Below are 17,011 nucleotides of genomic sequence, written 5' to 3'. Positions count from 1 at the left end.
TAGACTGGCTGTGCTCTGAGATGTTATTTAATCACCTTTATTACTGCACGTGCATCTGCTTGGACAATTTCTGTATCAATATTGCTGTGAAATCATACTGCTGATTGAGCAGTTTCACACAAGCCCATGTTTGTGCTCTCTTATTTTATCCTTTGATAAAAGAATGAAATGGAGAGGGTTGTTGACACTAGCATCCTTCAAGAGTTTTCCTGATGATAGTTGAGTGTCCTGAGGAGAGCCCGCAAATTCTCACTCCAGGACTAGAAACCACCACCTATTGTTTGTAGCCTGGAGTTTCTTCTTTACTAGGTTGCACTGGGAAACTATGACACACTGGATGTCTTGTTTCTCTTGCTCCAACATGGCTTTAATGTAAAAGTAAAAGTAATAGATCTCCCAGGAGATAACTGTACTGCCTCTACTCTGTCTCCTGCTTCTGGGATCATTCACACTGGATTCACAAAGCAAAACCATCCAGAAGTGGGACTGGGACATTTCCAAAGGCTGTAGTGAAGCTCAACGGGAAAATTGGGCACAGTGCTCTGAACAGGGGGGAAATCTGCTCAACTACTGCCTTGGCTTAGCTCCAGGGAAAGTCCCATTGGAACAGCCCCAGAAAGTGACAGTAACGAACTAGTAGAGACGGGGTGGGTTTCTATGACTCTTGTCAAGCTGTGTATAACATGAAATCAGCATAAAATCAATTTACTAGCCCTTAAAATCCCAGATGAAGATGGCTGCCAAGGAGGGGAAGCGCTGCCATGTTCAAGGGTCCTTGCAATGGAGTTCAAGGATCTCCACGTTGAAACTGGGGGAAAGCAACTGCATGTGATGGATTATTCACGTAGATGAAGAGAAATAATTTGCCTGTTTTACTGAGCTGTGCTACCCCATGTCCTTGTGCTGAGAGTAAAGAGTGCGTGATTCATGGGACCCATGCCAAGGGACATACCCTTCAGTTCGGGGCTGCCAGATGTGTTGGAGAAAGGCCATTGGTGGGATGGAGTGGGGAAGGTAAGGCACCTCCCGACAGAGGGAAATACCAGAGCATCATTATGTGGTGATTCAGCCTCCCCTCCTAATCACCAGCCAAGGATCAGAGAGCCTTGAGGGGCTTCGCTTTCAGCCCTGTAGATGCAAACTCGCCGCAAAAAGAGTAAACACTCTATCTCCAATCGGAGCCCAAGCGCGTGTCTAAATTTAACATCCAAATTGTGATCCTCTGTCAAAGACATGCCCAAATCTGTTGGTTTGAAATGAAGGAACAAGCATAGCATTGAGGTTCAAAGTGTGTGCGTGGGGAGGTGGTGGAGATGGGGGATTGGAGGGGATGGGTGCAGGGTACCTACTCCATCTGCTTGGGATGTGCGGCTGGGGCATGGCTATGGGGAAGGGTCCTCTGGAGGGTCCTCCTTCGGGTCTCCTGTGATGTGCAGGCTGCTCTGTTTGTCACAAATACGGCAGAAAAGAGCTGCATCCTGCCAGGAAGCAGGTGTGGCCCCAGCCCCACCTTTTGATTCCCTTCAAGAGGAGCATTTAAAAGCAGTAAAAGCCCAAAACACAAAACAAAGTGAGCTGAGTGCACCAAGAGCAGCATTCCCCTCGCTAGCTGTGGTGGGGGTTTAGCCCAAAGTTCTGAGATTAGAAGATGAGGGAAAAATAGTCATTTTCATGGGAAAATAAGGACAACTCTTCCCTTATTGCTCTTTCATCAGCACACATCCCAAACTCTCTTTCTTCCTCTTTCTTTCTCTTTTGCTCCTCCCTCCCCTTTTTCTCCCTTTTTTTCTTCACTACAGGAAACAGTTTCTCCCCAGGACAGGTACTGATCAAAACCACCCCCAAACACATCAATGTCTTTGTTGCAGTAAGAGCTGGGGAGGAGAACGGAGATGCACTTGGTTAGTTGAATTATCAATGATAGGGAAGTTTAATGGTAGGTCTGAATTTCAATGGTCACTGGGGAATAGACAGAGAGCAAAGGAAGTAAATCATGTAAGATGGTGGGTACAAGGCTTTGGGAAAGTGAACAGGAGTTGGGGCTCTGTCTTCTCCTAGCTCAGGTGGTAGTTGAGCAGAAGGGGTTCAGCTGTAGCTGGGGCAGTATCCTTACAGTTGCCTGCCAAATAGGATCAATCAGGAAACATTCCCTGGGTTTCTAATGTTAGAAAGTCACAGATTAAAAAGCACACTCCTTGTACAGGTGTTGAGCCATGTCTGTGAGATGTTTTGATTCCCAGCACTGAAATAACCCATGTACACCCTGCATGGAGGCTGGGCTGCTTGGTTGGTATTTGTCCTCTTCTCTGCCATCCCTTCCCAAGCAATGGGATCGAGCTTTTCCCATCACCTCGACAGTGTTTCTTTGAATGGGGTGCTGAATCCAGGCTAGCAGCAAGCATTTTCCTTGGAGATCCTCCTCCTGCATTCGGTTGTGCAGTCTCTGATTGGTTTTGCAGCAAAACAAGAAACACATCCTGGAGGTACTTCAGAAAGCCAGAAAACTAATGAAAAGAGCCCCTGAAGTGACGATGTTTCCTTTCTCAACATCTCAGGGTTTCCCAGTGTCTGTGGATGGTTTTCTTAGGGCTGGCGTTGCAGAACCGTGTTTTGCACCAGCCTGCTTGGGGGCTGTGTTAGTGTGGGTACAGCTTTTTGCTGGACTTGTAGATTCCACCAGGGCGCAGTTGGGCTGTTCCTTCCCCATCTCCACTTTCCCATCTCCGAATGGCTTGGACAGACCTTTGGAAGTTGTTTCCAAATTGCTGGACAGCCTGGAGCAAGGTGGCTGATCATGTAAAACCTGGAGCACGTGCCTTTTACAACCAAGGTCTGCCCTTGCTCCGAGTGACCTGGGAAATGATACTGCTGTCACGCAGTGAGTGGCCCATGGGCAGTGTATGGACCCTGCAGTGAAATGATTTCATGGTTCAGCTCCATTCCTGGTGGTAAAGTGTCTGCGTGGTGATGGGGTGGGCTGTACCAGGGGCTTCTCAGCTGCAGGGAAACTGCTCATGGGATTAATGAGTGTCATGGTGGTGAGTGGGGTTTAATGAGTGTCATGGTGGTGAGTGGGGCAGGGACTCTTGCTTGGGCTGCTCAGCGTGGCAGGGGAATCACATATATGGCTCTGAGCAGAATGGATACAGTCCTATGAGAACCACTGAGATGCTCCTCATCATCTGCCAGCTAGGCAGCTTTAAACCTGGGGAACTTGGGCTGGCAGCATCTAAGATGTGTTGGAGGAATAGAGACTCTCTTGAAGGAGTCTGGGAGAAACCTGTGGGTCATTGACTTGTGTAGGGCAATCTGGACCTGGCACGGTGCTGGGATACCCTTCTTCTCTAGCCAGGCTGTGCTGCTACAGGCATTGGTAAAAAACGCTTTCCCTGCGTCTAATCTGCCACAGTCAGTGGATCTATGAGGGGTCCTGCTGGCACCACTGCTCAGGGATGATAGCAGGAACATGGTGGTGTAGAGGTGAAGGCAGATGTGCCAGATGTGATTTAGTTGAGTGTAAGAGGAGAGAGTGGGATGGTCTTCCCCATGGGAAGGGTGCTGGGAAGTGTTTAGTTACGCTGATGTCCAACTCATCCTTTCCCCATACAGCTAAATGCTTTTGCCACTTTTGTCACTGTGCCAGTTGTTCACAAGTTGGATGCTCAGATCCAGACTGGCTCTAAATGCACCTTCCTCCAGGACATCTTACGGTGGCCTCCTCCAGCTGCTCTACCTGCTGCCCTGGTTTGCTCCTCCACTGGAGCAAGCAGGTGCTATGTATCAGTACCTCTGAGCCATCCTCTGTCCATGAACAAGGCTTCGTGTATGTGAAGCCAAAGACTTTCTCTTGTCGGCTTTCCACCCTTGATGTTCATTTCTGTCCAATGATCTGACAAACCCAGGGAGAGCCTGATTTTGTACTGCTGCCAACACCTAAGCCTGGCTCAGGTATGTCACATAGCTGAGATTTCTCTGTCATTGTTGTAAGCCTTCTGGAGCTCGTCTGTTAGGCATAGGAGGACTTGAACAGGCTTGAATTCCCCATAGAGTTATAAGGGTCAGTGATCTTTATCTGCCTTGGCATTGCAACATCATTCTAGAGCAAGAATTAATCATTCAGTTCCAGAACTTGGAGCCCTCAATAGGGGTCTGGGGTTATGGGAGGAGGCCTGGGGGGTCAGTGCAGTCCCCACTGCCTTGCTGCTGGCTCCCGTCACAAAGTGTGACAGGGAGGTTGACTTCCCTGTGCCAAGGGCATTATTCCTAATCCCCTTCCCCTGCTTTCCCCCCAAAGATCAGCTGCTTTTCCCTCCTCACTGATCACTTCCTGCCCTCTCCAGTTATCAGCAGCAAGGGAGTAAAACCCTCCTGTGGGCCAGAAGCTGCCATTGAACAGATAGCCACCACCCTCCAACACCTCCCTGGTTATCTCGGCCAAGCAGAGCAGGCAGGGCAACCAGGAGACAAGGAGGAAACAGCATATCCCACTGGTGGCTCTAATGGGAACAGGTACCTGCTCCGTGTGAAAAGAAACAGCCCTTGGGGCTGGAGATGGGAAGTGCTTGGTGGCAAAGAGTCTCCGTGGGAGCTGCTCACATTGCAGGATGCGAGGGATCCAGGGGCTGGGCACCACAGTGCAGGACCCCAAACATGTTGGCACAAGAACCTGCTGCAGAGTGCAAAGCACCCATGTGAGCACGTCCCATCTCTGCTGCTGCCCGGACTGTGCACCTCTCTCCCCAGGATTCAGCTCCCATGGAAGCTGTTAGTGCCAAAGGCCACATACCTCGGTCACTGCAAACTAGCTGGCCCAGCAGGTATGCCGTGACCATCAGCACAGCCTGCGAGAGCCCACAAGGGAGCCTGGGCTCTTTCTTGATTGCTTTCTCCTGCCAAAACTCACACTGAGCCTTTCTCATTTTCCTCATGCTTGGGATGCAAATTATCTTGCATTGATAATCACTGCCCTGTCTGTAGACTGCTGAGGGAAGCTGGTGTGTGGGACCACATTATCAATCCTCCCTGCTGCCTTTAGGATTCACTGGCCAGTTTTAGCCAAATTTAACCAGATAGGTAAGGACTTGAAAGGAGTTAGGTTTGCACAAGCTTGTGGAAAGCATCAGGAGAGAGGAGAGAAATCCAAATTAGGACTCCCAGCTGGAAGAAAAGGCTCTAATGTGAGCCCAACCCGATTATTAGACATCAGAGAATCCACACAAGAGAGAGAGTGCCCCAGGCAACCAAGCTTCATGAGTTCTGCTGCTCACAAAACAGCTGTTTATTTAGGTGCTGCAAAGCCTGCAAGATCTTTTCTGGGATTCCAGAAAACTCCCATCTGACCCACCAGAACTGTGAACCCAGGCTGGGCTCAGCTCCCACCCGAGGGGACCAGCTCTGCCCAGTGTTTGAAGGGGCTCTAAGTTCTAAGTTGACCCTGTAAGTTCTCATCCGCACCTTAACTCAACCTGGATGTTTGCAATGAGGACACTGGCTACATCACCTGAGTGCTGGTAGTCTTCTGATGCCCTTTCTGTACTTCCCTGTGGGGATGTTGTGGTTTAAACCCCAGCCAGCAACTAAGTACCACACAGCTACTCAGCCTCTCCCCTCTGCTCTTCCATGTAGAATACATGTTATCCTATGATCAGTCAGATTTGTTGGGAGGGAGTCCAAGAGCATCTTGGCACGAAGGGCTGGGTGAGAGGGCCATGTGCCCTGCTGGATGCAGGCAAGGAGCCCCGGCACCCAGTAGGATATGGACCTTTTGACTTCTGTGCCCTGCAGCACAGCCCTGGCCACCGTGCCTCCTCCCTCACCTTTTCCTCTCCTACCAGGCAATTGTCATTCACACACAGACCTGTCCCTGCACTGATACGAAGATCTTCTCATCCCCATGCCCAGTACCCTGCTGGTCTTTCCCTTCTGGTACCTGAAGGTGAGCACGGAGAACAGCTTTCCGCTCTGCCTACAGCCTCCTTCACTCTGTTGCCATCTGTCTGCCTTGTGCTGCTTCTTCCCATTCCTCTCCTGTGCTCAGAGGCAGTGTAAGGACACAGAGGACAGAGAATGAATGAGATGCTCAGGGCATGATCCTCCCTTGTAAAAGGATGGCTGGTTGGGATGCCAATAGCTGTGCTGCAGAAATCCCCTGTATCAAAGGGATACCTGCAAGCTGATAGAAAACCTTCAGCTCCCAAACCTGCCTGCCCTTGGGAAACCCGCCTGCAGCAGCCCACCTTCTGCTATACCCACCGCTGATGCAAAGCCAGCCTGTGGCCTGGGGAGCTCAAGGTTTCACCAGAGAAAAGATTAACTCCCGAGACAGGCATGTTTGCCCAGGCTGGCCTCATTGCCACAGCGTGTCCTTGTCAGCTCTCATTATTTCCCCAGCACAAGGTGCTACCTCCCGCTCCGGACTGTCTGCTGGAAGCACACTTGTGAAAGCTCTCACCACTGCAACACCTCTGTGGAGCAGGCAGGGGTGCACGGCTGCTGCTTGCAGCCCCTGAGACAACCAGATACCAGGCTGGGCACACAACGTCCCTGTCAACCTGAGCATATGGAGCATCTATTCATGGCATTACCGGCGTATCCCAGGCTGCCTGAGTCACAGCATCTATCCAAGGTACAACCTGCTCAGTCCAAAATAGTCCCACAACATACATCAAAATAGCTACACTTGGCCATCCCAAATGGCCAGTTCAGATTGCTTAGGAGGAACACAAGAAACAAGGCACATGTAATGTGCTCCTTCTCACACTCTCCAGCATCATTGGAAGTACATGGTGGCTCTTGCTTGGGCTGTTGCGTTTAACACCTCCACTGGAGCTATCCATCCCAAGTGGATCGAACCTTGTTTGAAGCCAAGTACACTTTTGGCCTCTGCAATATCCTGTGGCAATGTGTTCCAGAATTTAATTATGCCCTCTGTGTGGAAAAGGAGAAAAAACCAAACTTCCTTTGGTTTGTTTCAAACCTGCTGCTTGTTCATTTCTGAGCTACAAACCTTCCTAACAGCCCGCGCAGCCTGCCCCTCCCTGGAGCTCCTGCTCCCAAGAATTAGGAAAGGTTCTTTGCTAATAAACCAGTACCTGCCCCATTGCCAAGGAAAAAGTGTGGTTGAGAGGAAAAATGGCTTGCTCAGCACATCAGCTTGCTAATAGACAATGGAGCATTGGTGTTGCCAACCCAGTTTAAAAGGGAAAAAAATAGGCTGAGGGTGTTTAATTCTCTTATGCTTGTGCATGGTAGAGAAGAAAGCCCACTGCTGCTCGAGGTGCAGCTGCACTCGTGTACTCCACACGTGGCAAAAACACAAAGTAAGGCGCGCAGAGCAGGGAATGCCATTTCTGTAGCATGGAGGTAGCTGGAACGATCCTCTAGGACTTGCCTTGGAGCAGTTGGCAGGAGCGTAGGATGCAAAATGCATTAGTTTCTAACAGATGTTTGATTCCAGGTGTTACGCCTCCTTTGAACTCTCCCTTCGTACATGAATGGTGCTTGTTTGTTTGCAGGGCTGGGAGACGCGCTGGGCTCTGAGAGTTAGGATTTGAAATGTATTCGTGCTGCAAGCTGTAGGTATGGGAAAGGCTCGGGAGAGGAGCAGATCCCTTTGCAGGCAGAGAGGTTTGGCTCACTTTTGCTATGTTACAGAGCGCATTAGGGTACGAGAAGAACATGGGGAGAAGGAGAGACTGAAGCCCCTGGCTGGGTTAGAAACCTCTTGCATGCTCAGACCCTCAGGAACCCCAACCTCTTATCAGACAGGCGGATGTCCCTGAACTGTTCCGATAAGGCGAGGTGCGCTGAGCATTAGGCGATGATAAGGGTGCACAATACCAAGCACAGTGATTTTTACCTCCCCGAATACCGAGACAGCCCAGCCTTCCTCAGGAGCCCGATACAGACTGTTTGCTTTCTGTCCCGAGGCTCCGATAACCTCCCAGGTCTCTCTAGCTGACAGCCTGGAGAGCTGTGGCAGCTCTGAATGCATCCCATGCCCGCTCTTTGCCATTCTGAGTGCCGGAGCAGCGGACACAGTAGGCTACATGCCCTCCTGCCTGGATCAGGGGAGCTCTGGGCAAAGAGGAACCCATTGGCACAGCCCTGCCTGCCCCAGCAAAGCCTGCCCAGCTCTGGCCACCGCACAGCCTGGGCTTCCATGAGTCCTGGCAAATCTCAGCCCTTCGCAGCAGCAAACCCAAGTGAGCACCAGCTCCTCCTAAGAGTTATGTCCCTGTCGTGTGGCAGCTGATCTTTGTCCCTCTGGAGCACTGCACTCCACCAGGTCTGCCTCTAATTCCCCCGTGAGGCTGATTAGCTGGTAACTGCTGTTTGGAAGGGCCCTGCTTGCTCCAAGTGCCCAGACCTCCCTCCCTCCTGTATTTTCATGTCTTTCATCGCCGCACACGCATGCTGGAGATAATTCCTGCAGGCCCTGAACTGGGATGGGATTTGCTCTGGGATCTCATCTTATTTTGGCGTCAGGCACCAGAGAGTGAACAAAGCTGGTGCAAATACACACACCTTTACATACATGCTCCTGTGTGGAGTAAGGATGGTGGTTCTCAATTCAGCTCCCTGGCTCTCCTGTGTGTTGTGGAGCGGGACCAGGGCAGACAACGAGCTATTGCCTGGGAATGCAGGGATTCAGGGCTGGGGAAATACCAACACCCTGGCTATACTCAGGGATCCCCAACTGGATTAATAGGGAACACGGAGACAGAGCTTGGAGCGGCACCGCCTCACCCCAGTTAGCGCAGTTGTACCAACAACCAAACCTACAGCTGGACGCCATCACTGCTCCTGCAGCAGCACATCCATTGACTCCAGCACGAGCATGAGCCCTGCAGAAATCTGGCCCCATTCAGACACCTGGAACGTGTCTCTATTCAGTCCCTCCTCACCTGCCTTGCTCAACAGTGTGGATTTTGCCTTTGCTACCTGGAGCCCACCCACTCCAGGTAGTGCAAACTGGCTGCAGCATGATAAAGTTTCCCAGCTAAAACCAGATGCAAATACAGATGAAGCTTTTCCTGTCTCCTTCTACAACCTCCCAGGAGGGAGAAAGAGATGAAAGTCTCTCCCTTTGCATCCCAAACCCGTATCTTTAGGATAACTCTTGTTTCCAGCAAAAGTTACTCACATGCAAAAGCAGTTTCATGACTAAATCTCTGCATCCTCCATGCCTTCCTCCATCCATGCTGTACAGACTGCTCCCTGAGTCATTTCAACTTCCCACACCAGCCAGCAGCGTGCCTTACCTGTTGCAACAGGAGAGAGACCTCTCCTGAAGTTTACTGCCTCTCTGCTCGCACGGCTGAAAATCCTCTCCCGCAGCAGCACCTTGCCGGCTGCCGGGGGTCCATGGTGCTTGTGAATCAGAGGAGCGGGCTCGGAGAAGTCCCTGCAGGAAGGGGTTTTGCTGGCTGGAACTCCGGCAGCACAGGTTGAGAGCAGCCAAGGAGAAAGTTGCAGGAGGTGGAACTCCCTCGCTGAAGAGCCAGCCCTTCCGTGACGGGCTGGAGGAGGAGGAAGAGGAGAGGCATCGCCCGCTCCCTCGCTGGAGAAGTGAACTTGTGTGTGTGTGTGTATGTCAGGGCTGGGCAAGGACCCAAGCCTTAGAGCCAAATAATTGCAGAGCGTTTTACTGTTAGATTAACTCGTATTGCCATCAAATCCAACTCAACTGTGGGGTTGGGGAGAGGTAGGGCAGAATATGTCAGGTAAATCCCTCCAACACACCTGAAAAACCCAAAGGTTGTTTTTAACTAGCTGCCAGGTGGGTGTTGCAAGGAGGGATGGGGAGAAGGGGGTGGGGGAAACCTGAATCTGCCCTCGGAGCAGCTGCATGCGGAGAGGCACTTTGAAGGTTGTTGTTGTTTGTATTGGGGAGCCCCCAGAAACCCCAGCTCCTGCCAACAAGCCCCTGGGGTGCTCGGCGCTGAACAGAGGATGAAAAAGTGGTCCCTGTCCTGAAAAGACAGGAGGCAGGGAAAAGAGAGGGAGGCAGCAGGGAGAGATTGCAGCATATAGATAGAGATCAGACGTTGTACTGGGCTTTGGGGGATTCTTCCTGGTGAAGAGCATCCCGGCGCTGCGGGTGTTGGTCAGGGGTGGACAGAGAGAAAGGGACGTGGACCCTTCTGTGGGTGTTCCTTGTCACATTGGCTAGAGTATGGGCAGTCTGTGGGTATCTTCAGTCCTCTTTGTCCCAATCCCCTTCCTTCTCCCCTCCTTTTTTCCCCCCACAACCCTCGGTAAATATTAATGTAACCCCTTTAGATTGTGATGGGGTTTGGGCAGATACAGGGGTAGGTCTCAATGTGGGAAATGAATGCTCAGGGTTAGGTAAAGTTTTCCACCCTTCTGGTGTGTTTTGGTGGAGGAAATTGCCAGAAAGCTTTCTGTACAGTTTTAGGAAGACAGATCCAAGTAAAGAATATGGAAATAGAACAGTTTTAACTTTAAACAGTCTGAATAGGTGTCTAACTGCTCCTTTTGTGCAAGGGACAATGATGGAAGTGAGCACATCCATTAGCATCCCTTTTGAGAAGGAGCAGTCGGTGCAAACTTGCACCTTGGTAGTCACCAGCAAAGCCCCCAGAACAGCAGGTTGTGCATCCTCCAGCCACACAGACAGCCTCGAATGGAACTTGTCCCAAACTAGACACTGTCAAATTAAATCACAGGACACCAGTCCATGGGAAAATGCATATGATTTCATGGTGCACATCCAAAAAGATGTGAAGAGATTGATCCATGTTATTAGGAGGCCAGAGCAATCTGATAAATTTACCAAAAAATATAGATTGAATAAAAATTGTTCAGCATTTTAGATTAAATCTAGTGAATGGTTTGTACCAAGAATGAGAGAGGAATTTTGCACAGCAAGGTCAGACTGAATGATCTTCCTGGGTCACCCTGGGACAGTGATGAGCTGGGAATTGATCGGCTGGCTTTTGTGCTATAGATGTTCATGCTGGGTGCTCTCCTCACAGCATCTTAGCAATCATCTTAAAGGACTTTGATTTCAAGCTCATCATGGCCTTTCAGAAATAGTTTGAACTGAATGAGAAGAGAGCATAAATCCAGTTGGATTTACGTGTGCAGCTTGTCCATTTCTCCAGCTGGTTTGGACAGGTGACTTGTAGGGGAATCGGCTGTGAAATCCTGAGGAATATGAAAGTGATAGTAGAGGTAATAGTACCTTGAAATTGCAGATCATCTCCTCTTTAAAATGTCTCATGAGAGGAGGCCAGGTGATCAGTCAGAAATGGCAATGGGAGGTGCATTTGGGAGGAATGAAAGGAAAAGTTCCTTCATGCAGCTGCATCTCCCAGTGAAAGGTGAGAAAATCAGGTATTGGTGGCTGGATTTCAATGGGGCTGAGGCAGGGCTTGGAACAATACTTGTATTATGTTTAGACATACCCAGGTACAAGTGAGCAAACTCTGGCTGCAGGGCATCAGCTGATTGCTACAAGCACCAGCATCTCCCTGTGTTTCAGAGCTGGCCAGGTGCCTTTTGCCTGCATCTGGAGTGATGGGTAACCCTGGAGACATTGGACTTGGGGACTTTGTCTCATGTGGTCCTATCTATTGTAGCAAGGTGTGAACTCTCTGCTAACAAGACTGGCATTGCTGATCTTCAGCAAGGCAGGAGACTGGCATGCCACCCACAAGACAGCTCTCCCTTTTGCCTTGTCTCGTTGCTCTGCCAGGTGGTCACAGAGGCTCTCTTTCTGTCACTTTGTTGATGAAATGCTGTTTGAGGAAGCTGCTGCTTATGGAAGAGCCATTTATCAGGCAGACCCTTTCAGAAAGGCTGGGCACAATTTAGGGGTCCCCTTACAGAACATGTACAAATGCCCATGCAAAAGCCACTGACAACTCCCCCTTGTTGCCAGCAGATTGGTGATGCCAAGTTTTCCTTTCCAAGCAGTGGCAGAGCATGGTACCAGTCTTGTCAGCTGCAGGGAACTTAGGTTCAGCTCTCAGAGAAGACTTTGTACCCTGGCTATGGAGCAGCGAAACATCATGTTAGTCAAACAGGGGTAGCTGGAAAAAAAATACAGGCTTTTTTTTGGGACATAAGTGAAAGACAGCTCAATTGTCCAAAATCCTGTCTGTTTTTCCAAAGGTACAGATGGTTTAATACGAAATCTTGCCTTTCCTAATTAAATCAGAGCACGAGGGTGAGTGGCACTCTAGCTGTGGAGAAGAGACCCCAAAATCCTCAGATTACAGTTGGCTAGGACACTAAGATGGACTCTTGCCTTCCATACAGAGGCAAACATGAGCTCTTAGAGCAGTGTTGGACTGGAATCCGGGTCTCTTTGGGCCCTTTGTGGGATCAGTTACTATCCCAGTGATTGAGGAAGGGAAGGAAGTGCAGAATTCCTGAGGTCTAGCTGTTAATTCTCCATCAGTGGTAGATGAGAGCCTGGGACTGGTGACAACTGTCTGGCTCTGCCTTCTCTCTACTCAACTTGAAGTCAGGCTGGGTTGAGAAGAAAAGTGCCATGTTTATCCCAAGGAGCAACTCCTGCTTCTGCAGGAAGGGATGAGTTGCAGAATTACCCATGGTTGCAAGCAAAGAGGATTGGAGGAGCTGTGCCAGGAGGAAAGAAAGAAGACAGAGCCATGCATGATGCCTGGCTTTGCCCTGAGTGCTGCTTCACACCACTCGGGCAGTCAATCAAACAAGTCAACAAAAGCTCCATAAGCCGGTGTCAACATTTCATGCCACCACGTCCTGCTGCGGGGATCTTACCCTGTCAGATGCAACAGGCTCTTTTCCAGAGCACAGGGAATGTCAGAGCTCCATCACTTGGCTGGCAAGGACGCTCCTTTCTCTCTAATCATGGGGTGAGATTTCATTTCCTGGTTCCTCCCAAGATCTCCATTTGATAAAGTCAAGAGCTCTGCTGCAGGTTACCTGCACGCAGAGTTTTGCAGAGAAGCAGCATGTTCAGGCTAGGGTAGGGAAATCACCACGGGCCTCTCTGGACTGACAAGAAGCACTTAAAGGGGCCTCACTGCCGATGGCTTTACCTACCCACTGCCCTGGGGACCGGACCTGCCTGCCTCATGTACACATGCCTGCAGGCCCATCTTCCAGCTCATTCTCTAAATACATGCCCTTCCTGACCAACACTTGCAGCTGGCCCTGCTGGACCATCGCCTCCATGGATCTGGAGGTCAGGACAGTGCTGCTGTGGGACTGGGGTGTTTCTCCAGACCCTCCTGCCCTTAGAAACAGATGTGATGGTGCAACCCCTCTTTATCACCCCTGCTGAGGGTCTGGCACTCTTTAATCGAGCCGGCCCAGCTAAGGTCTGAAATGCTCCAGCCACTGTGGTGGGCACTGCCAAAGTGGTCCCAGCTCCCATTGCTCCCCCATGGCCACTTCCAAACCTGCGACCAATGCCCGTGCACTGATGTGCTGGGATGTGACGAGCCCCAGAGCAGAGCCGAGGCAGACAGTGAGTTACCTCCCTCAGGGACAAACAGCGTTTGTTTCCCCTTTGCAGAAAGGAGAGCCGGTCTGTGGGTCTGCCCTTTGAGCATCTGCCGCGCTGTAATGCTCTGTGGGTATGTTAGCATGGGAGCGTGCAGGGACTTGCAAGGGAAGGGGCGATTATCTGCCTGGAACAACAGCGGCATTTTCCCCAACAAGTGGGAGCGTGTGTGCTGGGGGAAGGGAGGATCCAGCCCTGCGCAGGAATCAGCTCCTGCTGCATGTGTGTGCACTGCAACCTCCTTCACCAGTGCGGATGATAACCCGCCATGAAGCTGCTCCAGTGAGTCAGGGATGGTTCCAGTGGAGCTGCAAACCACTGTCAGCTCCCAGCTGGGCAGAACATGCCCTGGAGCAAGGTGGTTGCTCTCTACGGAGAGGGACAGGCGGCAGCATCTTTCTCATCTTCTTGAAGCCTCACAAGAGGCACAGGGTGGACCCATCTCTCCCTTAGCGGCAGACCCTCCGAGTGGTAACCGAAGGTCCTGAGCCACGTCTCTGTGTGCAAACCTGATTCTCACTCCAAAATTCATTCTTTTTGCCTAAAGTGAACTTGAACTGGGACTTCCTTAGAGTAGCTCCAGGTTACCCTGGCCTGAGGTCCAAGAGAGTCCATTGATGGGTGGGTTTGACTCAAGCCACCCATCATAGTTTTGGGGATACAGGGGGGTATAATGCAAACCACTTCTGATTTACATACACAGGAGGGCATCACCACAAAGCTCATGCTCAGTCAGGCCTCTCAGTCTTTACAGTGTTGTACAAGGCTATTGGGTGGGAAATATCAAACACAATGCACTGCTAAGAGGGAAGGACATGAGGTTAGCAGTATTGGACTCAAACCCAAGACTCTTTGGGCCGTCTGTGGGATCATATCTACTCCTGTGCCATGGTCTCCTCATTGGCTTCCCCACAAAGGATGATGCACACAGATTCCAACATGACAGTACTGACAGATCCCTTGCCCCTTTAAAAGAGATGAAGTCATCTGCCTCCGAAGCCATCTGGCACCAGGACAGTCAGAAGCTCAGCACAACAGAAGGCTGGGATGCCAGCCCACAGAGGGGATGTCATTGCTCTACAGACAGATGGGACCCTGATGGGATGGCGTGAGATGCTGTGCAAGACCCCAGGAGAAGGTTTGGTGTTGCAGGGAAGGCAACAAAGATCTGCCGACAGAGAGTACCGGGGTGTTCCATTGTCCATGCCGAGTGGAGCCCCACTGGGAGCTGGGAGCTGCACACTGTCCTCGGAGAAGGCCAGGCTGGACCATGCCTCTCGTCATGGGATGAGCTAGCGAGTCAGCGTGTCTCCTCCTTGCCCTCCGTCCGTCTGCGCAGAGCATTAGCTCATCTCAAGCCAATCGCTCTGCACCACGTGCCGGATGGCTGACCTCATCCTTGGCCGGGATGGTGGTGACTGAATCCGGAGCGGTGTGTGTGTGACTGCTGTCTCTGCAGGGCGGCAGTAGGGGAGAGGAGCACGGGGAAGTGACCTCAAGCAAAACTGCCACCAGACCTGAATGGGTGATTTCATCCTTAACCATCCTAGCTCAATTAGTTATGGAGCTCATGCTCTTTACAGGATTTCATGGGGTTGTGCTATTGTCCACCAGGAATGTCCCAGTCCAACATAAGTCTTTATGAAGTTACTGCACTAGAGCTCCTTTTACCTACTGTGCACTGCAAGTCATGGTGGTTTCCAGCCAAGGCAGGACCCCTGCAAGTCCTTCCTCATGGCGCTGTTGCTCAGGAAGGAGCTGGGGCTGTGCCGGATGGGTGAAGGCAGATATGTCTTTCCATAATTCTGGTGGAGAAACCAAGCTTCAGCAAGGTGTTTCGTGAAGGAGAAAGAGGTTGGTGGGGTTGGCAGTGAAAAAGGGGGAAGGGGAGAACAGGGGAAATGGTTGGGTCTTTACTAGGGTGTAGGGAAAGAGACAGGGAGTTAATTTATCTGAAGGGTAGAGCAGGGACTAGACGTTAAATGACAACCCCAGAAGTTCAGATGTCTTTCCAGAGGAAATGAGCTATTCCCAGAAGATGCCTCTCTCCCCTCACTGGCCCCCACACAACTAGCTTAGAATGGGTGTTTAACTTTTAGGCCAGCGCAGTGGATCACATGCTGAGGATTGCACAGGCGCTAGGAGATCAGGCAGGGGTAGAACAGGGAACTGCCCTCTCTCTTGCTTCACTCAGAGGTCTGTTTTGCCTGGATCAAGCAGAAACCCTTTTAAAGTAGAGGTTAACTTTCAAGTAGGGAAATAACTTGTGTTTGTTCTGGTCTAGCCTGAAGAATCTTGGACTCATTTCCCTAGGAAAGACCACCCCTATCCTGCTTTGTCTTCCTTAAAGAAACTGTCTGCTCTGCTCCAGTCCTTTGTCCCCTCTTCTCCTTTGCATAGCAGTCTGTCAATGTTTCTCTATTACAGTTGCCTCAACCCCGTGTTTTCCTGCTCCCTTTTCAGGTCCTCACTGTCTACCACTTCTCCTTCGGCTTGGTGCTGAGACCTGATGCCCAGTAATGCCTGGTGGAGAAGCCAGCCTGGAACTTCCTTGCTCCAAGGGCATTATAAAGAGGCGTCATTGTGCAACGGAGCCTCGTACCAGGAATACAATCCATGCGATGATTATCTCGATACCATCCTCACTGAACCAGGGGAGCCTGAGCCAAAAGAAAAAGTTAGAGCTAAACAGCTTTTGTTTACAGGAAGCTGGAGCACAGTGCCTGGGCTTGTACCAGTGTAGCAGGAGATGTTGCTATTGTCTCAGACTGCAAAATATTGATGGATGGTGTGTGCCTGAGATTTCCCAGGGACACTGTGGGAGCAATTTCCCTGATTTCAGAAGCATCTTGCACAGCAGCCCAAGGGGAAAAGTGTTTGCTTTGGCAGAACAAGACAATCAAGCAAGGGTCATCAGCTTTATTGACTGTTATGTTTGGCCATGAGCACTGCAGGCTTTGCAGCCCTTGCAGCACTCTTTGTGCATTGGTATGGAGAAAGGTAAGGTCTCAGATGTGTTGTAAAGGGTGGTGGCCACCAATGGACACAGTACCAGCAGCCCAAATCTCTGTGAATTTGTGCTACTGAGCAATTCCACTGTCCAAACTACCACTGATTCCTCACAAGGTATCAAAGGAGAGGAGGCAAACTTCTTTCCCAACAGTGAAGCTACTTTTATGGGGGTATTATTATCTTCTTTCCACATTTACAAAACCATGGTCCTACAGGCAAAAAGCTGATGGACTGCTCTACAGAAATGGTAAAGAGCCTCATCTGCAAGGCTTGTCCTGCTCTGGGACAAGGCAACAAACAACTGAGGGAGAAAATCAAAATGTCTGACTGCTATCCAGCTGTGAGGGAGGGCTTGCCCACATCTGGCAGCGAGTGTTTCACAATGGGAACAGCTTTCCTCAGCCCTCAGCACAGAGCTGGGGGTGGCTGTTGCACCCATGAACAGGATGGTCCAGTTCCTGTGGAGGCAGGAGATCT

At 50.7% G+C, this 17,011-nt stretch overlaps 1 protein-coding gene across 2 annotated transcripts in view; it reads right to left on the bottom strand.

Moving 5' to 3' along the window:
* Positions 1-9,578, bottom strand: part of FAT2 (FAT atypical cadherin 2) — a 57,339-nt gene extending 47,761 nt beyond the window's left edge. The window contains exon 1 of one of the 2 annotated variants that reach the window (XM_061456869.1): positions 9,264-9,578. Coding sequence is in view for 1 of the 2 variants with exons in the window: in XM_061456868.1 (XP_061312852.1) it covers positions 9,146-9,202 (57 nt within the window). In the remaining variant the exon portion in view is untranslated. Of the gene's footprint in view, positions 1-9,145 lie in introns of both variants that reach the window. The other variant, XM_061456868.1, reaches the window with a different exon arrangement.
* Between the last annotated feature and the right edge of the window lie 7,433 nt (positions 9,579-17,011).

This window comes from Pezoporus flaviventris, unplaced genomic scaffold (genome assembly GCF_033815535.1).
Source record: "Pezoporus flaviventris isolate CSIRO_AGI_PZ_B2104156 unplaced genomic scaffold, CSIRO_AGI_Pfla_v1 ptg000023l, whole genome shotgun sequence".
Taxonomy (NCBI): Eukaryota; Metazoa; Chordata; class Aves; order Psittaciformes; family Psittacidae; genus Pezoporus; species Pezoporus flaviventris.
The sequence above is the reverse complement of the archived record's forward strand: the minus strand, read 5'-3'. Positions and strand labels throughout refer to the sequence as shown.